At 40.2% G+C, this 17,001-nt stretch overlaps 3 protein-coding genes across 5 annotated transcripts in view; all 3 read right to left on the reverse strand.

Annotated features, from left to right (window-relative positions):
- The window catches only part of tbc1d1 (TBC1 (tre-2/USP6, BUB2, cdc16) domain family, member 1), a 59,414-nt gene extending 57,410 nt beyond the window's left edge, over positions 1-2,004 (reverse strand). The window contains exons 1-2 of one of the 2 annotated variants that reach the window (XM_038713495.1): positions 1,887-2,004; positions 613-1,286 (exon numbers count right to left, since the gene is read on the reverse strand). In XM_038713495.1, the coding sequence (XP_038569423.1) occupies positions 613-1,245 (633 nt within the window). In that variant the 5' untranslated portion in view covers positions 1,246-1,286; positions 1,887-2,004. The remainder of the gene's footprint in view (positions 1-612; positions 1,287-1,886) is intronic. The other variant, XM_038713496.1, reaches the window with a different exon arrangement.
- Positions 2,005-2,524: 520 nt separating this feature from the next.
- Positions 2,525-13,808, reverse strand: pgm2 (phosphoglucomutase 2). The gene is made up of 13 exons (XM_038713500.1): positions 13,593-13,808; positions 12,077-12,244; positions 11,651-11,842; positions 10,094-10,177; positions 9,139-9,332; positions 8,728-8,917; positions 8,546-8,643; positions 7,659-7,839; positions 7,177-7,270; positions 5,799-5,928; positions 5,487-5,679; positions 4,053-4,186; positions 2,525-3,505 (listed from the first exon to the last, which is right to left on the reverse strand). The coding sequence occupies exons 1-13, from the start codon at positions 13,665-13,667 to the stop codon at positions 3,403-3,405; spliced, it is 1,836 nt and encodes a 611-aa protein (XP_038569428.1). The 5' UTR covers positions 13,668-13,808; the 3' UTR covers positions 2,525-3,402.
- Positions 13,809-15,934: 2,126 nt separating this feature from the next.
- Positions 15,935-17,001, reverse strand: part of zcchc7 (zinc finger, CCHC domain containing 7) — a 53,668-nt gene continuing 52,601 nt past the window's right edge. For both annotated transcript variants that reach the window (XM_038713498.1, XM_038713499.1), the window contains exon 10: positions 15,935-16,818. In XM_038713498.1, the coding sequence (XP_038569426.1) occupies positions 16,202-16,818 (617 nt within the window). In that variant the 3' untranslated portion in view covers positions 15,935-16,201. The remainder of the gene's footprint in view (positions 16,819-17,001) is intronic.

The following is a 17,001-nucleotide window of genomic DNA, read 5'->3' on the forward strand; positions in this document are numbered from 1 at the left end:
ATATTGCCAAAGTAAGATCCTGTTTCTCTCGGCAGGAATAAATACTGATGCGGTCACACTGAATGCGCAGGCAGCTTTTTGTCATGACATATATGGAGATTGTTGCCGGGCTATTTCTCGTGTCACTCCTCTCCGCCCAAGAGTCTAATCTTCCAAATCTGAACTGTGAACTGAACTGTGCTGTGAACTTTCTAGGTTGAGCTTATGTTGATGCGTTCATGTTTGACATGTGTTGTCCAGAGTTCAAGAAATCATTTTGCATTTATTTGAACAGTGCATCTGCCATTGGAGTGCAGAGGATTTGGCTTTTTGGAGCTCTTTCAATTGTCTGTGGGCTTTTGTTTTAGCTGACAAATCCTGCTAATTGGTATCCAACATAATATGACTCTTAATTTGGGGTGATGGGGTCTGGTGCATAAGGCTATAGTGGTAATTTTTTTCTATTTGGTAATCGTTTTTTTTTAGTCAAGGTGTGCATGAACTGCAAAAACTAGAACTAGAAACTAGAAGTGTATATCTTTTCCAACACTGTTTGTTACTTTGCATAAACCTGTATTATTGAGTCAACCGCCTGAGACACTTACAGCATCAAATTTGTACACACACACCTACCTTGGTGCTATCCTGGCACTGGAAGACATAGCAGGCACAGTTTGGTGCATCTCTGACCAGGCAGCCGAAGCTGTTGGGCTCCTGGCTGTTGTGAATTAGCTTAGTCACCTGGTGAGGACGACATTCAAACAGTACTGTGTGTGTCAGAGGGTCCCAGACAACTCCCTCTCCCACAACGGATGCACATTGCACCCATGATGCTGACACACACAGAAAAACTGTCTGACTGCAGGTTAAGGGGTCCACCTGTCCACCTCCGGGACTTCCAGACCGCAACCCAGCACCCAGTTCCTTCTCTGCAGGCTGAGACTTGCTGATCTCAGCCACCACCCAGGGCAGCATGGCCATGGTGGTCAGGTGGTGGACCGGCAGAGAACCGATCAATGTCAGTTTGTATTGTACCTCCTCCTCCTTCTCCTCCTCCTCTCGTGCTTCCTCTACCTTTCCCCCCCATGTTGCAATCCTCCTCCTAGCAGAGGTGAGTTTCTGAGGACAGGGTGTGGAAGACGTGAGATGTGAAAATGATGGACACGAGTGGTGGTTTGAGGTTACAATAGGACATGGTTTCTCAGATCTCCCTGGCCTAGGGGGTTCATCTCTCCTGGGCTTCACTTCAAAGTAGAGACCCTCCATGGCTGGTGTGGCTGGAGGCAGCTGTCTGCCTCTGCTTTTACCTGCAAAACAGAGGACAGAGACATTTAAAGGGGGACATTTCCACCAAGAGGAAAAGGACCATGTCATGAATGTACAAGCTACAAGATTTCACAGCAAAGATTTATTCGGCAAGGGTTTCCAATTTAATGTTGTTCCTAGATGTGTGCTCCACTTTGTCACCCGTAAAGAATCAGTCTAGCAGTAGTTGCAGGGTCATTTGGAGGGTACTACAAAATGACCACCTGGTGCTGTTTACCCAGCCTGAAACACATGGCTTGACTACTGAACTAGTTTTACAGCCTCAAGGACACACAAATACATGAAAGTTTAACTATGAGGATCATATTTGTGTAGTCGGTGTGCAGCTGACGCAGCCCTACATCACCTACTATCAACAAGCAACATTATAATTCTTTTTAATTCTAATTGTTTCTTCAATATAATACACTATGGTCACCGATAAAAGAGGTGTGACGTTACAATTTGTAATCAATAGAAAATAGTGCAAGCGTCGAAACATTCAAAGCAGAGCACGATGAAAATGTTTCCCACTAGCTATGGAATCAAAACGTTCACGTCAAGTTACAGAGAAAATACAATGAAAGCGGCTGAATACGTACCACATATTTGACCTTGCAATATAAATCAATCCCCAACTTTAACCAGCTGGGACAGTGCAGCATGCAGTGTTCTGCTGCACCAGACCAGCAGCGGAAGTTAGAATGAGGTTTTATTTCCGATGAGCGCAGCCCCACATGCCTTATTTCACCGGTTATTGTAATGTGCGCACGAAACAAGTTTTTTGCGCACGAACTCGCACATACGTCAAAGCATACGCGAATAATCTTTTTTTCACTACACTTTTTTTATACATTTTTTAGAATGTCCTCTGCTCCACATGCCGGCACAGCCTATTTACTGGTTCACTGTAGTCTTGTCCGATGTGTGCAGCGAGAAAGGTTGTAGTGTATTTTTAAGAGCGCGCGCACGCGTGCATATATATACACACACACACACACACACACACACACACACACACACACACAGACAGAGAGAGAGAGCATCCCGCAGCCGTAGCTGTTTGTAGTTCGAGTTAAATATAGAAGATATACTCTACCTCCCTCCTCTCTATACTCGGATGGGGCATGCTGCGTGCATGCTGCGTGCATGCGCTGCCGGAGGATGCAGGGGCTACGTGTCGGCACGTAAAGGAATTATGTGTATATGTGCTTTATCCGTCTACATTTGTCTCCACATGCATTGTTTGAAACAGTTTTTATTGAGTAAAATTGCATTTTCATTACAGTATTGTAGAACACGAGGCACATAAGAAAAGGTGAGGTGCTAATTCCACATTTCTAGTCAATCATGATTATTTAAATACTGGACAGTATAAGGGTCTTAGTTGTATTTGTGGTGTCAAAAGTCCCTTTCAGTAATGAGCAGTGGGAGCAAAAAGAATATACAACGACTCCACTTGGTGGTGCTCTAAGCTATTAGGCTTAGTCATTCAACAAACCAGCAACTCTGCAGTGAGAGGTTGTTCCATTTCTCTGGCACTGATTTAAAACTTTTAAAATATATCCAATCACTTTCAGAGTTATACTTTACTATTAACTAAAATATTACACAGTCAAAGTTCAACTGCAGTCTACAGCATGCATTTAAGTTAGTTTAAGTTACAAAATTGGTTTCAGCAGTTTTCTTATTACACTCTTCTGTAACTCCTCATATTGGCAGAACTGCTGTTGATGCTGAAGCAGTGTGGAATGCATAATTGTTAAATACAGGTCGTACATCTAAACACTACCTTGACACAACAGGAATGACTGTGGCTGTAGAACAGTGAAGATTTTACAGTTATCTCCAGCACTGAATCCAAAACACATAGCTGTCATTCATTGTGACTGCTGGATCAATAACTACCCTCAAAATAGATGGATAGCTAAACAAACAAACTACTAAAGACAGATGTATCATTACGTAACAATATCTCAGAGAAAATTGGCAAAAGAACATAACAAGGTGGTAACATTGTCATTAAATTAGTTGTAAATCAAAATGCATTAAAATTAAGACATCATGTGAAATGCTGGTCAGAGATCAGTCACAACTGGTCCTGTATGTCTATCAGTGCTACTCCGGCTTGGGCTGCAGCTTATTCTTCTCTGGCTCGAAGAAGTTTTCGACAATGGCATCAACCAAGTCATCCAGTTCCTTCTTCAGCTGTTTCACATCACTGTAAAAGACAGAGAAGAGGGGGAAACAAAAAATGACATAATGAAGTAACTGTGTTTTCCATTTACCGTTATGACATTTATACCTAAAACAACTAGTTGATCCGATTTGAGTCAAGTTAATCATTAAGTAATTTTTTTTAAAAGCAAAAAAGGTAACAATTCTTTGTTCAAGCTTCTCCGAGGTACACCCCGGCTCGCTGGGCTCTCGTCCAAAGGACCTTGTGAGGATATGGTGATTTTTTTTATTTTTATGTCCTTGTAAATTAAGTATCTTTGGGGTTTGGACTGTTGGTTGGACTGCACAAGACATGTAAAGCCAGGTTTTAAGAAATTAAGGGCTTATTACTTTCTGACACATTTTAGTATAATTGATCAATCAGTAATCAGCGTCGGGTGACAGAGTCCTTGTCAGCTCGTGTAGTGTGTGACCGCCACAACAACATTTAAGACTCCCGTCACAAGACAGCAAGTTGTTTAGTGTGAACAGCAGGGCCATCAGCCGACGCTGAAAGTCATGTAGTCTGCACAAGCCATAAGGTGACCTACCTGTTACCAGGAGCAGCACAGAGTTCAGTGTAGTATTTGATTTTTGGCTCAGTGCCGCTGGTCCTCATGGTGGCAACACCCCCATTGGAGAAGGTAAAAGTGATCATCTGACTGGAACTGGAGGTGGGAAGAACCTGGGACACAAGAAGGAGGAGAGATAGATGGAAAAACAACATTTGAAAGATCCTTTTGTTTGAAAGGACAGCTAAAGGGCTTGAAAACACAATTCTCCATGTACACATAAAATTGCATTCAATACAAGAATATAGCTCACATATTCGGTTTCTGTATTTATATATTCACAACTACTGCAGCAGGAACTTTCCTTCTGAAACAAGTAACTTAAAAAACTGTTAGTGAACCTTTTCCAAATTCCTCAGTGTACTCTTAGTGCACTTAGAAACACTTAAAAACATCAGCAGTTCAGGTTCATTTGATGGAAGGTTCACAAGTTGTCAACACACCACTGACATTAAGTTGATAAGGAAAACAGGTTAGTAAACAAGTGCAAACAGCAGATATGAGAGAGAAACTTTATTATCCATTTGGAGTCGTGTTTGTGGCCCCTAGTAGTGACTGATAGATTGTATTTTCATCATCACTGCGATATGAACATGCGCAATAAACACATTGCAAAACCAGATAAAAAGCCAATATTTTATCAATACAACTTTTCAACAAGCATAAACATGTAAACCTGTAGAAGGCAATATTTTATTCTGCTCTGTCCAGTCTCACATCCTCTAGTTTTTACAAAAGCTCAGCACGCTAGCTCGGCTAATAGTGAACTGATAAAAACAAGCTCAAATGAAAAGCTGTGTTTGGCCTGTTTAATTAGTTTGCCACATACCCTAAAATCTGGCACACCGTTACAAACTGAGCTGCTGGCTGACAGAAACCAGCCGCTCCTCTATCTGCAAGCAGTAACGCTGCCTGCAGGCAGTGAATAACAGCAGCAGCATAGAGGACAGAGGAGAGGAGGAACGACTGGTATTGACTGATGTCCGAGTTTTTCCTCAGTATTTTGATGTCAGGGACATGATTAATTTGATTGCCATTTTATATTTGTTTCCACTGAGATATTATTGAGTTTATATAATAACTTTAATGTTGCTTTTTAAAATATTCAATTCTAATACTGTAGTGAATAACAACCAGGGAGCTAAAATGCACACTTCAATATTTGTATATTGTCATTGCAATATTGAACAATGTCATTGCACATCACATTTTCCTCATATCGTGCATGCCTATCTCCAGCTATGCTATTTCCATAGTTATGGCTTACAGTATATCTGTAGGAAAATAACATAACAGTCTTGCTGTACACAAAAATTTTGAAAAACTGCAGATCAAGGCGAAAACATAGCAAAGGTCTGTCTTGCCAGAAATGAATGGATGTACCGTACATGTGTTGTTCGTGTGTGCACTTACAGCCTTGTTACTGGGCTGGTTGCTGTCGTAGCCGGTGGTCAAGTCTCGGACAGCGGAGATTGAGAAGCGACCACATTCAGTGGGATATGATTCCTTCTCGCCACTGTAATTGCGCAGACGCTCAAACAAGCTGCGGATCACATCCTGGTCATGGCAGATGAAATAGGAGTTCTTACTGATGTGGTAACCATACCTGACAATGAGGAGCAGAGGGAGACGGAGTTATTAAAGTCAGCAGTTTCAGTTTATATTTCTTGGTTATTGAAACCAAGGCCAGATGAATATATTTTATATACTGTATGTGTCTCTTACTCTTCATAGATGGTAGTGAGTTGTTGAGAAAGGCTTGTGTTTTTCGTGGCCAAAAAGGAAATCATCTCTCCTGCTATGGCTGCAGCACTCACACCATCCTTGTCCAATACAGAGGGACTACACATATACCCTGCAACATACACGCACACACACAGCTGCTGCAGTAACTTCTTCTTATACTAACAGTGCATGCAAAACATAAAGGCATGTGATTCCAATTACAGCATCATAATCATGTTATATGGGAATGCTCTAAACAACGTGATGCTGTATGTGCGTGTATGAGAGGGAAAATCTGCCATATTAACCCCAAACGACCTTTAACCGAGTGCAGGGCCTAAACTTGAAATACCACCAAGTTCCTCAGCTGACACATCTGACATTTTAATGCTTTCTCTGATTTAAATGATTGATGTGTTTATTTAACAAGTAACCGATACTGTACAACGTAGTTAGAACACCGGTGTACACAATACTAGAGTAGACATTTGCTGATGCATTCATTGTCAGCCTTTTGGCTCTCTTGCCAGTAGAAGTTGTTCAATGTTATACTAAAAGGATCCATGACTCCTGGCTTGATTTTTTCTATACAGCTTATACTACTTTTTGAAGATACAGTGGCAAAGCAGTTTTGTTGGCAGAGATATAAATACAGATTACAGTGGAAACTGCACATTTATTGTTACAGCTAAAGAAACACTATCATTCTACATGTTTTTATTAAAATATAATATCATAATGACATTTTGACACATGCATGCAGATTTTATACAGGTGGATAGTTCTATGGGGCAAAATGTATGTCCATGCATACTCTTCTTAACGGCCCTCATCCCAGTTCAGATACAGAGAGCTCGCAAAATTAATTTGTTAACATTCAAACAGTGCGTTGTCCGTGGCCGTCTACTGATCACAGATAAAAATACTTTTAGGCAGATCAAATTAACGTGACTCGTGCTTGTGCCATCGTGGAGATCATTAGGAAAACAAACTCTTGAAATGGGATGCTATAAAGAATTGATTGGGACCGCTTTCCTATGATTATGCCTGTGGATAACGTTGAAGCTAGGATAGGCAATTTACTTCAGAAGCATTTTTTGTTATATTTTTCGCAATTCTCTTTACATACCAGCAGCAATCAATAAATCAAATGCTCCGATACAAAAAAATAATAAAAATCTGTTATCTGTGGCTGTCGCAGAACTGTAATAAACACGACCAGTCATTTCCTTCTGTTCAAATGAAATGATTGGTAGGAGGCGTGAAGGGAGGGGGTGGGATTTTTTCTGTTGGATACTTTCCAAAATCTAGCAGTTTCTTCCTAGTTTCTCCAACGTTGCGTACCCTAGCTTTAATGTGTGTGTGCGCAGGCGCTTACCTATGGCCTCCTCAAAGGCAAACACAACAGTCTTGCCCTGGTCCAAAAGGTCTCTGGCTCTGTTTCCCATCCACTTGAACCCTGTTAGCGTTTCCTGTTCAAACAGCAGTAAGTAACTGTGAAGTGTGGTTTAAAATGTTAACTCCAGTAACATTTGCAATGGTGAAGCCTACATATAACAGAGTGCATTTAACTGCATCGTCAATGCCCATTAGCCAAATTTTCTCCCTATTTCTCTCTATTACTGAAGGCATTTTATGAGCCTTCAATACAAGAGAAGCTGCTTTACTGGAAACTGTCTTCTTGCAGCAGGAAACTCTACAACATTTGGATGCATGAGGACATAAAATCCAGGAGAAAACCACTTCTGATCAGATCAGTTTGGATCTAGTCTTTTAAAAACAAACAAACAAACAAAAATATGTTTTACGCCCAACTTTCACAATTGTAACAAATTACAGTCTTAAACTTGACTGTGCTACCTCAAAGTGGAAGCCCTCCTTGAGAGCGATGGCGCGCAGTATCTTGGATGAGACTGTGCTCGACAGCATGTAGAGGTTTTTCACAGCAGCAGCGTCAGAGTTTTCCCGTTTCCAGCAGCGGAACATCCACCAGCCAAGCAATGCCCCCAACTCATTACCACTGAACACTCGCCACTGATCACTGACACAGAGAGAGAGAGGGGTCATGGAAGTGCATGCATGCTAATAAACATCACCTTATACAGTCACCATTCTGTGATGTTCAAAGCATTTCCACTGCCATAATAATATATGCTATAATGATAGTGTATTCTAATCAGCGCCGAGCTGAGGACACAGAGGTTCTTATGGCTTCAGAAAATTTGACGGTTTTAACAATGCGAGAAGGACTTTATAATCTGCAATTACACAATAATTACACATGATGGCTTTTTAAGGATGAATCTGATATTTTTGGCTCAAAATATCGACAAATGTGTTTCTGGCAAAAACTAACTAAAACCCTTTGAGTTACTGTATTTCCTTGGCCTTGTGGAGAAGGCTTTAAAACAGCATTTAGACAATGATGTAGACAGACAAAACTCACAGAACATATAACTTAACAGTTAAATGGATAATAAAGGTGAAAAAATATAATATTCAAATAATGCTAAAAGGGATGTGTTATACTAGTGGAGGTTCAGACCCTATGACCTCAGCATTTCTAAATTCTTGCACTTTGGATTGTAGCATGTGTAGGGTGGAATCAGGACAGTGAGAAAACGTGACAGGGCACATAACCACTGGCTATTTTTTAATTCAACATTATTAACGTAATGTTAAAGGTTGGAATTAACATTGTATTGTCAATGCAATATCACAGTCATAATATACACACAAACACAGACCTCTTCTGCTTCTCAGCGATGGCCAGTCGATCAGCATCGGGGTCATTCGCCAACACAATAGCGGCCCTCTCCCTCTCTGCCAATGCAAACGACAGCATCTGCAAAACACACACATTTTACACCTTCAATCAAAACACACCATGTATACATGACCGCATGTAATGTGAATATTCAGAACACACCAGAACTCCCTCTCCCTCCTCAGGATTTGGATATTTGATTGTGGGGAATTCAGGATCTGGATCTTTCTGTTCCTCTACAGCATAGGGAGGGTGAAGGTCAAAGGCCTTGAAAGCTGACTGGACAAATGTATGGCCAACGCCATGCACAGATGTATGCACAATTTTCACCTCTGAGCTCTTGTTTATGTCCCTGTGAAGACAGAGAGTCAACCATGTTTTCATGTGTCCTTCATTTCAACTCTGTAATGTGTGTGTGTACGGCCTACAGTGGCATCTCATGCATGCATTTCAAATGTAAGCAGATTAGAAACATCAGTGGAACACAGTTTTCCAGTTGTATATCACGCCCTCTCTGTCCCCTGGCGTTTTAAATGCTATATCCTGATCAATAAGTGGTTGTCTATGTATCACCTGTGATGACAGTGTTTCTGGATGGCTTTGAAGTATTGAGTGTGGGTGTCCTTGTAGGGATCTTTGAGCAAGGGGCTCTTCAGAGCCTCCTCTGTGTTCCAGGAGTCAGGCCAGGGCTCCAGGTTCTCCTCTATGGCCTTGGAAATACCTTTGTCATGAGGAGACACAATCTGGGCTCCATTCTCCCAGTACACCTGAGACATCAGCAGACAGAACAGTGAATTAGAGCTATAACTAACAATTATTTTTAATATTGATTAATCTGCTGATTATTCTTCAAGTTGTTTTAATGGCCATCACAAATTTCCCAGAGTTGAAAGTCACATATTGAAAGTGCTTGTTCAATCAACAGTCTACCACCGAAATCAGTTCACTACTTGGGAGATATTAAAAAAATAAAAGCAGGATAGTCCTCACATTTGAGAAGCTGGGCGCAGGAAAAGTTTAAAAACTTTGTCTGTAAAATGTCTTAAATGATTAATCAGTCCTCAATATTGTAGTTTTCTGTTGATCAACAAATTGAATATTGTTTCAGGACTACAATGAACAAGATCTAACAAATCAAACAAGTTCAGATAAGGCTGTGGAGAACTGTTTAAGTTTATAACCTTTCAAAGCCTCCAAATATGAATCAGTGCCAGATCTAACAACAACTAAGTAATTGAGTAAGTAAGTAAGTAATTAACAACAACAACAACACATTTTATTTGATGGCGTCTTTCATGGCACACAGGGTCACTTTACATCAGATAAAAACAAAACATGTAAAAAACAAACAAACAAAAAAAAAACACGCACAAAATGCAGCAAGTAGCAATAATAAAATAAAGCATCATCAAAATATAGTATCGAAAAACAATGTCGGTAAGACATATACAATCAAACTGAAATCAGTGTTGTGCATTATTACGGTGAGTATGCTCATTTGAAAAAGTAAAAGTGAGAAAGGTGCTACCTTGTAGCCATTGTCCTGTTTGGGGTTGTGAGAGGCAGTCACCATAATCCCAGCACACAGACCAAGGTGGGAAACTGTGAAAGGCTGCAGGGAGCAGGAGAGAAATCACTCTCACTTTTCCAGTACACTTCAACATCATACTAGACAATGAATAATAAACACTAACATTGCAAACACACTCTGTGAGAGAAAAAAACCACCCCGAAACTGTCAGTTCATACACACCTTTATATGTGAGGAGGGTGATCTGGGTTAAATTCGTCCCATATTTAGGGCACCATTCAAAGACGTTTTGCTTTCTTCACATACAATGAATGTATATCGTGGTATGTTTTGAGCCGTGGTGTGAAAGAGGGAAAAAAGGGGGCAAAACAGGTCTATAATGTAATGCCAACATGTAGTGTGTTTAAATCAGTGGGTAGTTTTTTAAGATAGTTTTATGCTAATATCTGAAAGCTAACATCACTTTAACAAGGACATTTGAACTTCAATTGATCTAAAGGACTGTGTTTCAAGTGTACGGAATTTAATTCAGATATTGTGACATATTATTGGTTACTGATCAGTGGTCGACCTATATGGGTTTTTCAATGACCGATGTCAATAGAGCAGGGCGGCTTTACTTTTTATTAATTAATGCAATAAAAAAATACTTTGGGTTATGCAGTAGATTTCAGAGCATGACTGATGTTTAAGGGGGAGTGGGGTACAGTTTGTCAGAAGTGACGTCATTCAACTGCACTATTCTCTACAGTATAACAGTGTATTTTAAACGCTAGCCAGTCATGGATTTAGATTAGTCATTTAGGATGATATATTGACGTTGTTAGTGCAAGTATAGGCCAATGCTGATTAACTCAAAATGGCAGATATCGGGCAGCCGACTAGTACTGATCATAACTACTTAGTGGTTATTGATGAATATCATTTTCAGTTTTTATATTTTATGATTTCATTTTTGTTATTTACTTTTATCCACATTGGTTAACTTGCTTTGTGTTTATTCATGCATAATTTTGCTAGACGTGAGAGTATACTGTATATTGTAATACTGTCTTTTTCTGCTTCACAGCCAATGTTATCAGCAGCTCCTGACATCCAGCAGACAGAGCCAGAAAGAGACTCTCTAGACATAAGGTTGTGAATCTATAGACAAAACACTGTTTTTGAGAACATGTAAATATCTTTATCTGAACTTCATTCAGTATCTCGTAAGCTCAGAGATTGCAAACTGTGATATTGTAATAGACTCCGAAACACAACTAGCTCTTTGTGAATTCATCTTTAAAGTCCCAACACACTGTCAGTTAAAAAAATTACTAAGTACCTGGAGTCAAGATATACAATATAGTTTCCTGCAGTTTACAAAGGTGAAGTACGCTTTTTGAATGGAATTTGCCCACTAGCATACCTGACACCACATAAAGAAGAATTTTGTTTATTTCACAATTTACCCTATAAAAGGTATCAGTAAAATGATACTTCTGCTTTCAGGTATTGAATCATCTATGACTGCACTTCCTAAAATAAGGAAATTTCAGAAGTTCCAGTGATTACCACAAAGGGTGTAGGGGTGATGTCAGAGAAGAGGTGGACAGGAACCCCTCGGCTGATGAATACAGCTGCAGCCAGGCAGGCAAAGCGCTTGCTGCTGCCACCGCTGGGAGGGTGGGCACGGGCGTCGTATCCAATCACCACCCCTCGCTCCTTAAGGTTCCCAATACTCTCCTCTAGATAGCAACAGAAGCCCTGTCAGGGGGAAAAAGATTGAGAAATAAGGTGGAGAAGAGGAAGTGTTTAATGTGCAGTGGGGGAAGAAAGCAGTAGCTGCAATGAGATTCTACAATGAAGGGTAACAAGATGGTGGCATGTGAGCTATGCAGTCGACCACAAGCTTCAAACAGCAGAGAATCAATAATGTGTATGTCTGGCTTTGCATGTGACTCGACTTAATGAGCAGTGGTAGTTTATCTATTAACCAACCTGTGTGGTCTGGATGATAGTGAGGTCATTCATACAGGTTACGCCGGGGCCCATGGGTGCTCTCAGACCTGCTGTACCAAACTCCATCCTGGAGGAGAAACATTTCTTCAGAGCCTCCACCGCTCCTTCCTTCACCAGATCCTGCACCATTGACACTGTCTTGGGGTTCTGGGGAAGAACAACATGCCCACATTTTGTTATATATATATATATATATATATATATATATATATATGAGAATAAATCCTATATCTTTATCAATGATGGTGCATTATGTTGTGAATGACTGCTGTGTCATAAAGTTAAAAAAGTAAATAAAGAATGAGTCTGGTTACAAAATGGCAACCATAAATACAGCAATTTGGTCAATACAATGCTTTAAATTCAAACAAGCCACTAAGCAAGCTGCTTTAATGCAATTATATGACTAAGGAGCCAGGATCCCTTTTCCAATGTGACCTGAGTAGTGTCATCTCAATGGCGCTTTAAGGTCATGAATGACTGTTTGTGAACTTTACTTCATCCAGACTTGATTATCTTCTCATTTCACACGGGCTTCTCTGTTCTGGACCATCTCTCTCTCTCATCCTATCTCCCTGCCCTGGCTGTCAATGCCTCTTTACAGATATCTGGATCTCCATCCTTTCGAGACATTCAGCCTCTCCATTTGTCTCACTCATCCAAGTGTGCATGTTGTCCTTGCCCTTATCTCCCTCTGTGTGTATTTTTTTCTTCTGCATGAATGGTGTGCTTGAGTTTTGCCTCTTGTGCGTTTGTGTAGTCTGTCCTTTTCCAGGTCTCCACGGTGGAGGTTGCGTGGCTTGTGTCCAATCTGTTTAGCAACATCTGAAGTTGCTCAATGTCTTTCCAGATTAATATTCTTCACATATGTTTACAGTCTATTTATAATTTTGTCATCCTGATCGTCTATACATACTATGTTGGTCTATTGTTGTAGCTATGTAAACACAACATCTTTTGCATATCTGTCTGTCCCGGGAGAGGGATCCCTCCTCTGTTGCTCTTCCTCATGTTTCTTCTATTTTTCCCCTTTAAAAGTTTTTTAGGTAAGGGGTGTTGTCTTTACACACAGGATTGTAAAGCCACTCAAGGAATATATTTGTAATATCGGGCTATATAAATATGTATATGATATGACGCGACTTGACGGTGTCTTTAAAATCATGTGTGACCCAAGCCTTTTCACTGTGAAATTACTAGTGATGTGCACATCAGTCTGTTTGGAGGAAATCCATTGTCCTTTTGATGAAGACAACAAGGACAGAGAGTGAATGTGGCATGTGAAACTTTTGTATTTGTTTATGTATTTCAAGAATAAAATATTACGACTACTGTTTAACGTTACCAAACTATTCTTCTAGTGTTATAAACAATTACTGGAAGGCTTGACTTGATTTGTATCAATTACGTATGTATCTGGCTAATAAACCAACGTTACAGTAAATTTACAGGACAGCCACAGCCCATTAAGCTAGCTCGCTAGCGGTCAGCTTACCTTGTCATACAGCAGCCACTGCCTGACAGCCTGGTCCAGCTTGGAGTCACCGGTTGTGCACGAACCATTTTCCATTTCCGTTCTTTGGCCGAGTCAACACACAGTACAGCTCACTAACTATGGCCGTCCGAGGTGTACACGCTCACCCTGAAACCTTTTGCAACACAAAACGGAAAGTAAGTCTGACGAGGCCAGTTTGCCGTACACGATGTGGGGCGGAGCGACGTTATGCGTCACGAGATGCCTTCACGGGTTGCCACAAATTAGCAAACTACTGAAGAATGACGGCTTCGCTGACTATTTCCACCGGTTTCAACAAGTCGGGAATGCAACTGGGAGAGACAACTTTTAGTGTTACTGGAAAAATAATGAAGTACATAACATCCAGTATTCTGGAGATTTGTAAAAACTAAGTGAGATAATATCTTGCAGTGGTGGAAAGTAACTAAGTACTATTACTTAAGTACTGTCGGCCTACTTACAGAATTTGAGGAAGGCTACTTTTACTTTACTTCATTATGTCCATTTTATGCCACTAAATACTTCTAATTTACTTCTAATTTCATGACTAGAATATTACTATTGCAAAAGTAAGAAACTACTTCTTGTTACCATTTTGCAGATTAAGTTTTCGTATGATGAACATTATCTTACAAAATATACATTTTTACAGTCTTATCTACCCAATAGTATATTTAAGTTGTACCTATACTTGCTACAATAGAATTTTGCTTACACATCAATGCATCAGCAATATATAATATAACTCTGGAGTAGGTCATTGCACTTTTCATATAGAGCAGGTCTAGACTGTACTCTTTGTAATATTATTTACAGAGGTCCACATGCAGTTAGTTTTGTTTTCACTTTTAATGCATGTTCAGCATTCTTAAAAAACTATTCACAGCCTACTGTTGTATGTTTATATCCACAGATTTACAAACGGTCCAAGCAGGGATTTGTCCTTTGACACCAACACTTAGCCCGCAGCAGCTCCTGTACAAGGGATGTCACACTGACTTTGGGCTGTTTCCTAACATTACTTTGACGTTTGCTTCTAACTGGCTGTTTAATTATGGTTGTCAGCATGGCACTTCCCCCTATATATCCCTGGTACAATTCCTTTCAGTTCATCAACAGTGTGGCTCACTTGTGGGAGCAGCACTTCGTCTTTTTTCTCTGTTCTAATTAGGAGTGAAAGAAGGGATTGTTAATAATGCTGCTAAATCTTTGTGGTGCCTAATGATGATACACTTGAAAAATGACTGAGATTCCCATATAATATGACCGTACAGGTATCACATCTGGTGGGGGGAGACCTTTAGATACTGGCAATTATTTTAATGGATCATCTACATAAATAATTATGGAACAGTAAAAATCACTGAAAAAAAACACTGAACAGGTGAAGCACATAACTCATTTATCTTCCTGAATCAGAAATCTATTAAGTCAGACAGCAAATTACAGTTTTCTCTATCCCAGAGATTTCCGGTAGCCAGTATCCATGTCATCAAGAAACCGTCTCACACTCTTTCATGTTATTAAGGTTTCATTATGTTATATTCAGAACAAATAAAACCATGTACACCTGAATTTAAATAGGGGTGGTTGAAGGTTAATACTGGCAGAGCTGCATGTCAGTGATGCATTCTAGCTCACAAAAGAACTGGTGAGGGGAGTATCTGCAGATTTACAAACATGTGTAATAGATGTATTTACAGTATGTTCATATATTTCTTCAATTCTAAATGGAAAGTTGAACATTTCCAAAAGTTTTTTTTTTTTTTTAAACTTTAACCTTTGGTTCCAACTGCAAACAGCAGCAACAACTTTAAAACTAGCGTATAATAACAGAGGCACTAGGAAAAGATCTGACTGTACTTCAAAATGTTCAATCTGCAGAAACTAATGTTAACAAAGAAATGAAAAATTATGATAGCAATAAAAATACTTAAAATACTACCATCACTTCGAAAAACATTGCATTTTGATGCAACTAAATCATTTGCTGTTTCTTTATGCCTGTCAGCACTGCTAGTTATTCTGTGTTATAATTAGGAATGCTCGGAACTGTGGAAATGACTTGTTGCCTTTTATAATTACTGTATGAACCTCTTATCTTGGTTCTCGCACAACACTCTCCATCTCCAAATATATAAACAGCAACTTAGATGTGAAAACGGCATGAAGTGGTGCCACTGTTTGAATAGGGGCTGTAATAATCACACTGACCACGAAGTGAAACTGAACAAGCAGCCCAGACTACAGTATGAAACACAACAGACCTTCTTTCACGGCAGACATTTTGACTTGTTGTAGTAGGAAAAGCACAGGGAAAAGCACAGGCAGAACTACATGCATTAAAGGATGAATGTCTTAAAATATTAGTCAGGTGCTCACAGGTTTTGCGAGCTGTAGCGATGTCCCTTCACACCTGTGCTATACCTTAGGTGACATTTCAAAATGTGAAAAAGGCCTATGAACCCCCTGAAACAGCGCTGGTGTTGTGCAGCGAGACCTGAGTCAACAAGATGTCTGACATGTCCCTAAATGCCAGGAACACATACTTTCACAGCGCTGACACCCACACCTCACATAAACTCATGCTATCTGCTGCGTTTCCTCTGTTTGATGATAAAAAGGTTCTCATCTGTCGGGTACATCTGTGCATCACGTTTTTTGTCAGCAATTCTGCGGTTTCTATTTCTCCTCTTCCTCTTCTTATCTCCTTTCTCTTGCTTTGACCCCTGCATCTCTCTAGTTACAGTCCAACAGAGACGGTCTGGCCTGCTGTCTCCATGTCCATCTGGTGTCACTGAAGGAGCTTGCTTCGTTTTCTTCATCCTGTTTCTCTTCTTCTTCTTCTCCTTTGTGTTTTCTTCTTTGCCTCCCCCTCTGGGAAAGTCATGTGCTTCATCCACAATTAGTTTAGTTGGTTGGTCTCTTGAGGTGGGCACTGGTCTCTTGGGTTTCCATGGTTTCACATTGCCGGTGCCTTCCTGCTGTTTGTACTTCTTTGTTTTGGGTGCTGGGGTCCTATGGTCATTGTCGTCATTAAAAAAGATATGACTTGGGCTGGGTTTGTGGTTGTTGGACCTTTGGTAAGGTGTATGGTTAGGGGTCTGGTTGTTTTTGTGAGAGATGATTTTCTGTTTCTTCTTTGGCGGTCCTGGAGTGAGAGGGGTCTGGGCACTGGCAGGGAAAAGGCCATTTTTCTTCAGTTCTAATGAAAACAGAAACAAAAAGGCTTTAATGATTTATATGTTGCCAGAGCACAGAAAGCAGCAAGAGGCAAAGTCAGATTATACAAAAGCTGTGACAATATTTAACCCAAGTCAGGTACTGTTATATTTCTGCAAAAAGCTACAGCAAACATGCACAGTCACAATACCATAAGAGAGTTAAC

This window comes from Micropterus salmoides, unplaced genomic scaffold, assembly GCF_014851395.1.
Source record: "Micropterus salmoides isolate LMB-PRFRI ecotype aquatic unplaced genomic scaffold, ASM1485139v1 Ms_hic_scaffold_12, whole genome shotgun sequence".
Classification (NCBI taxonomy): Eukaryota; Metazoa; Chordata; class Actinopteri; order Centrarchiformes; family Centrarchidae; genus Micropterus; species Micropterus salmoides.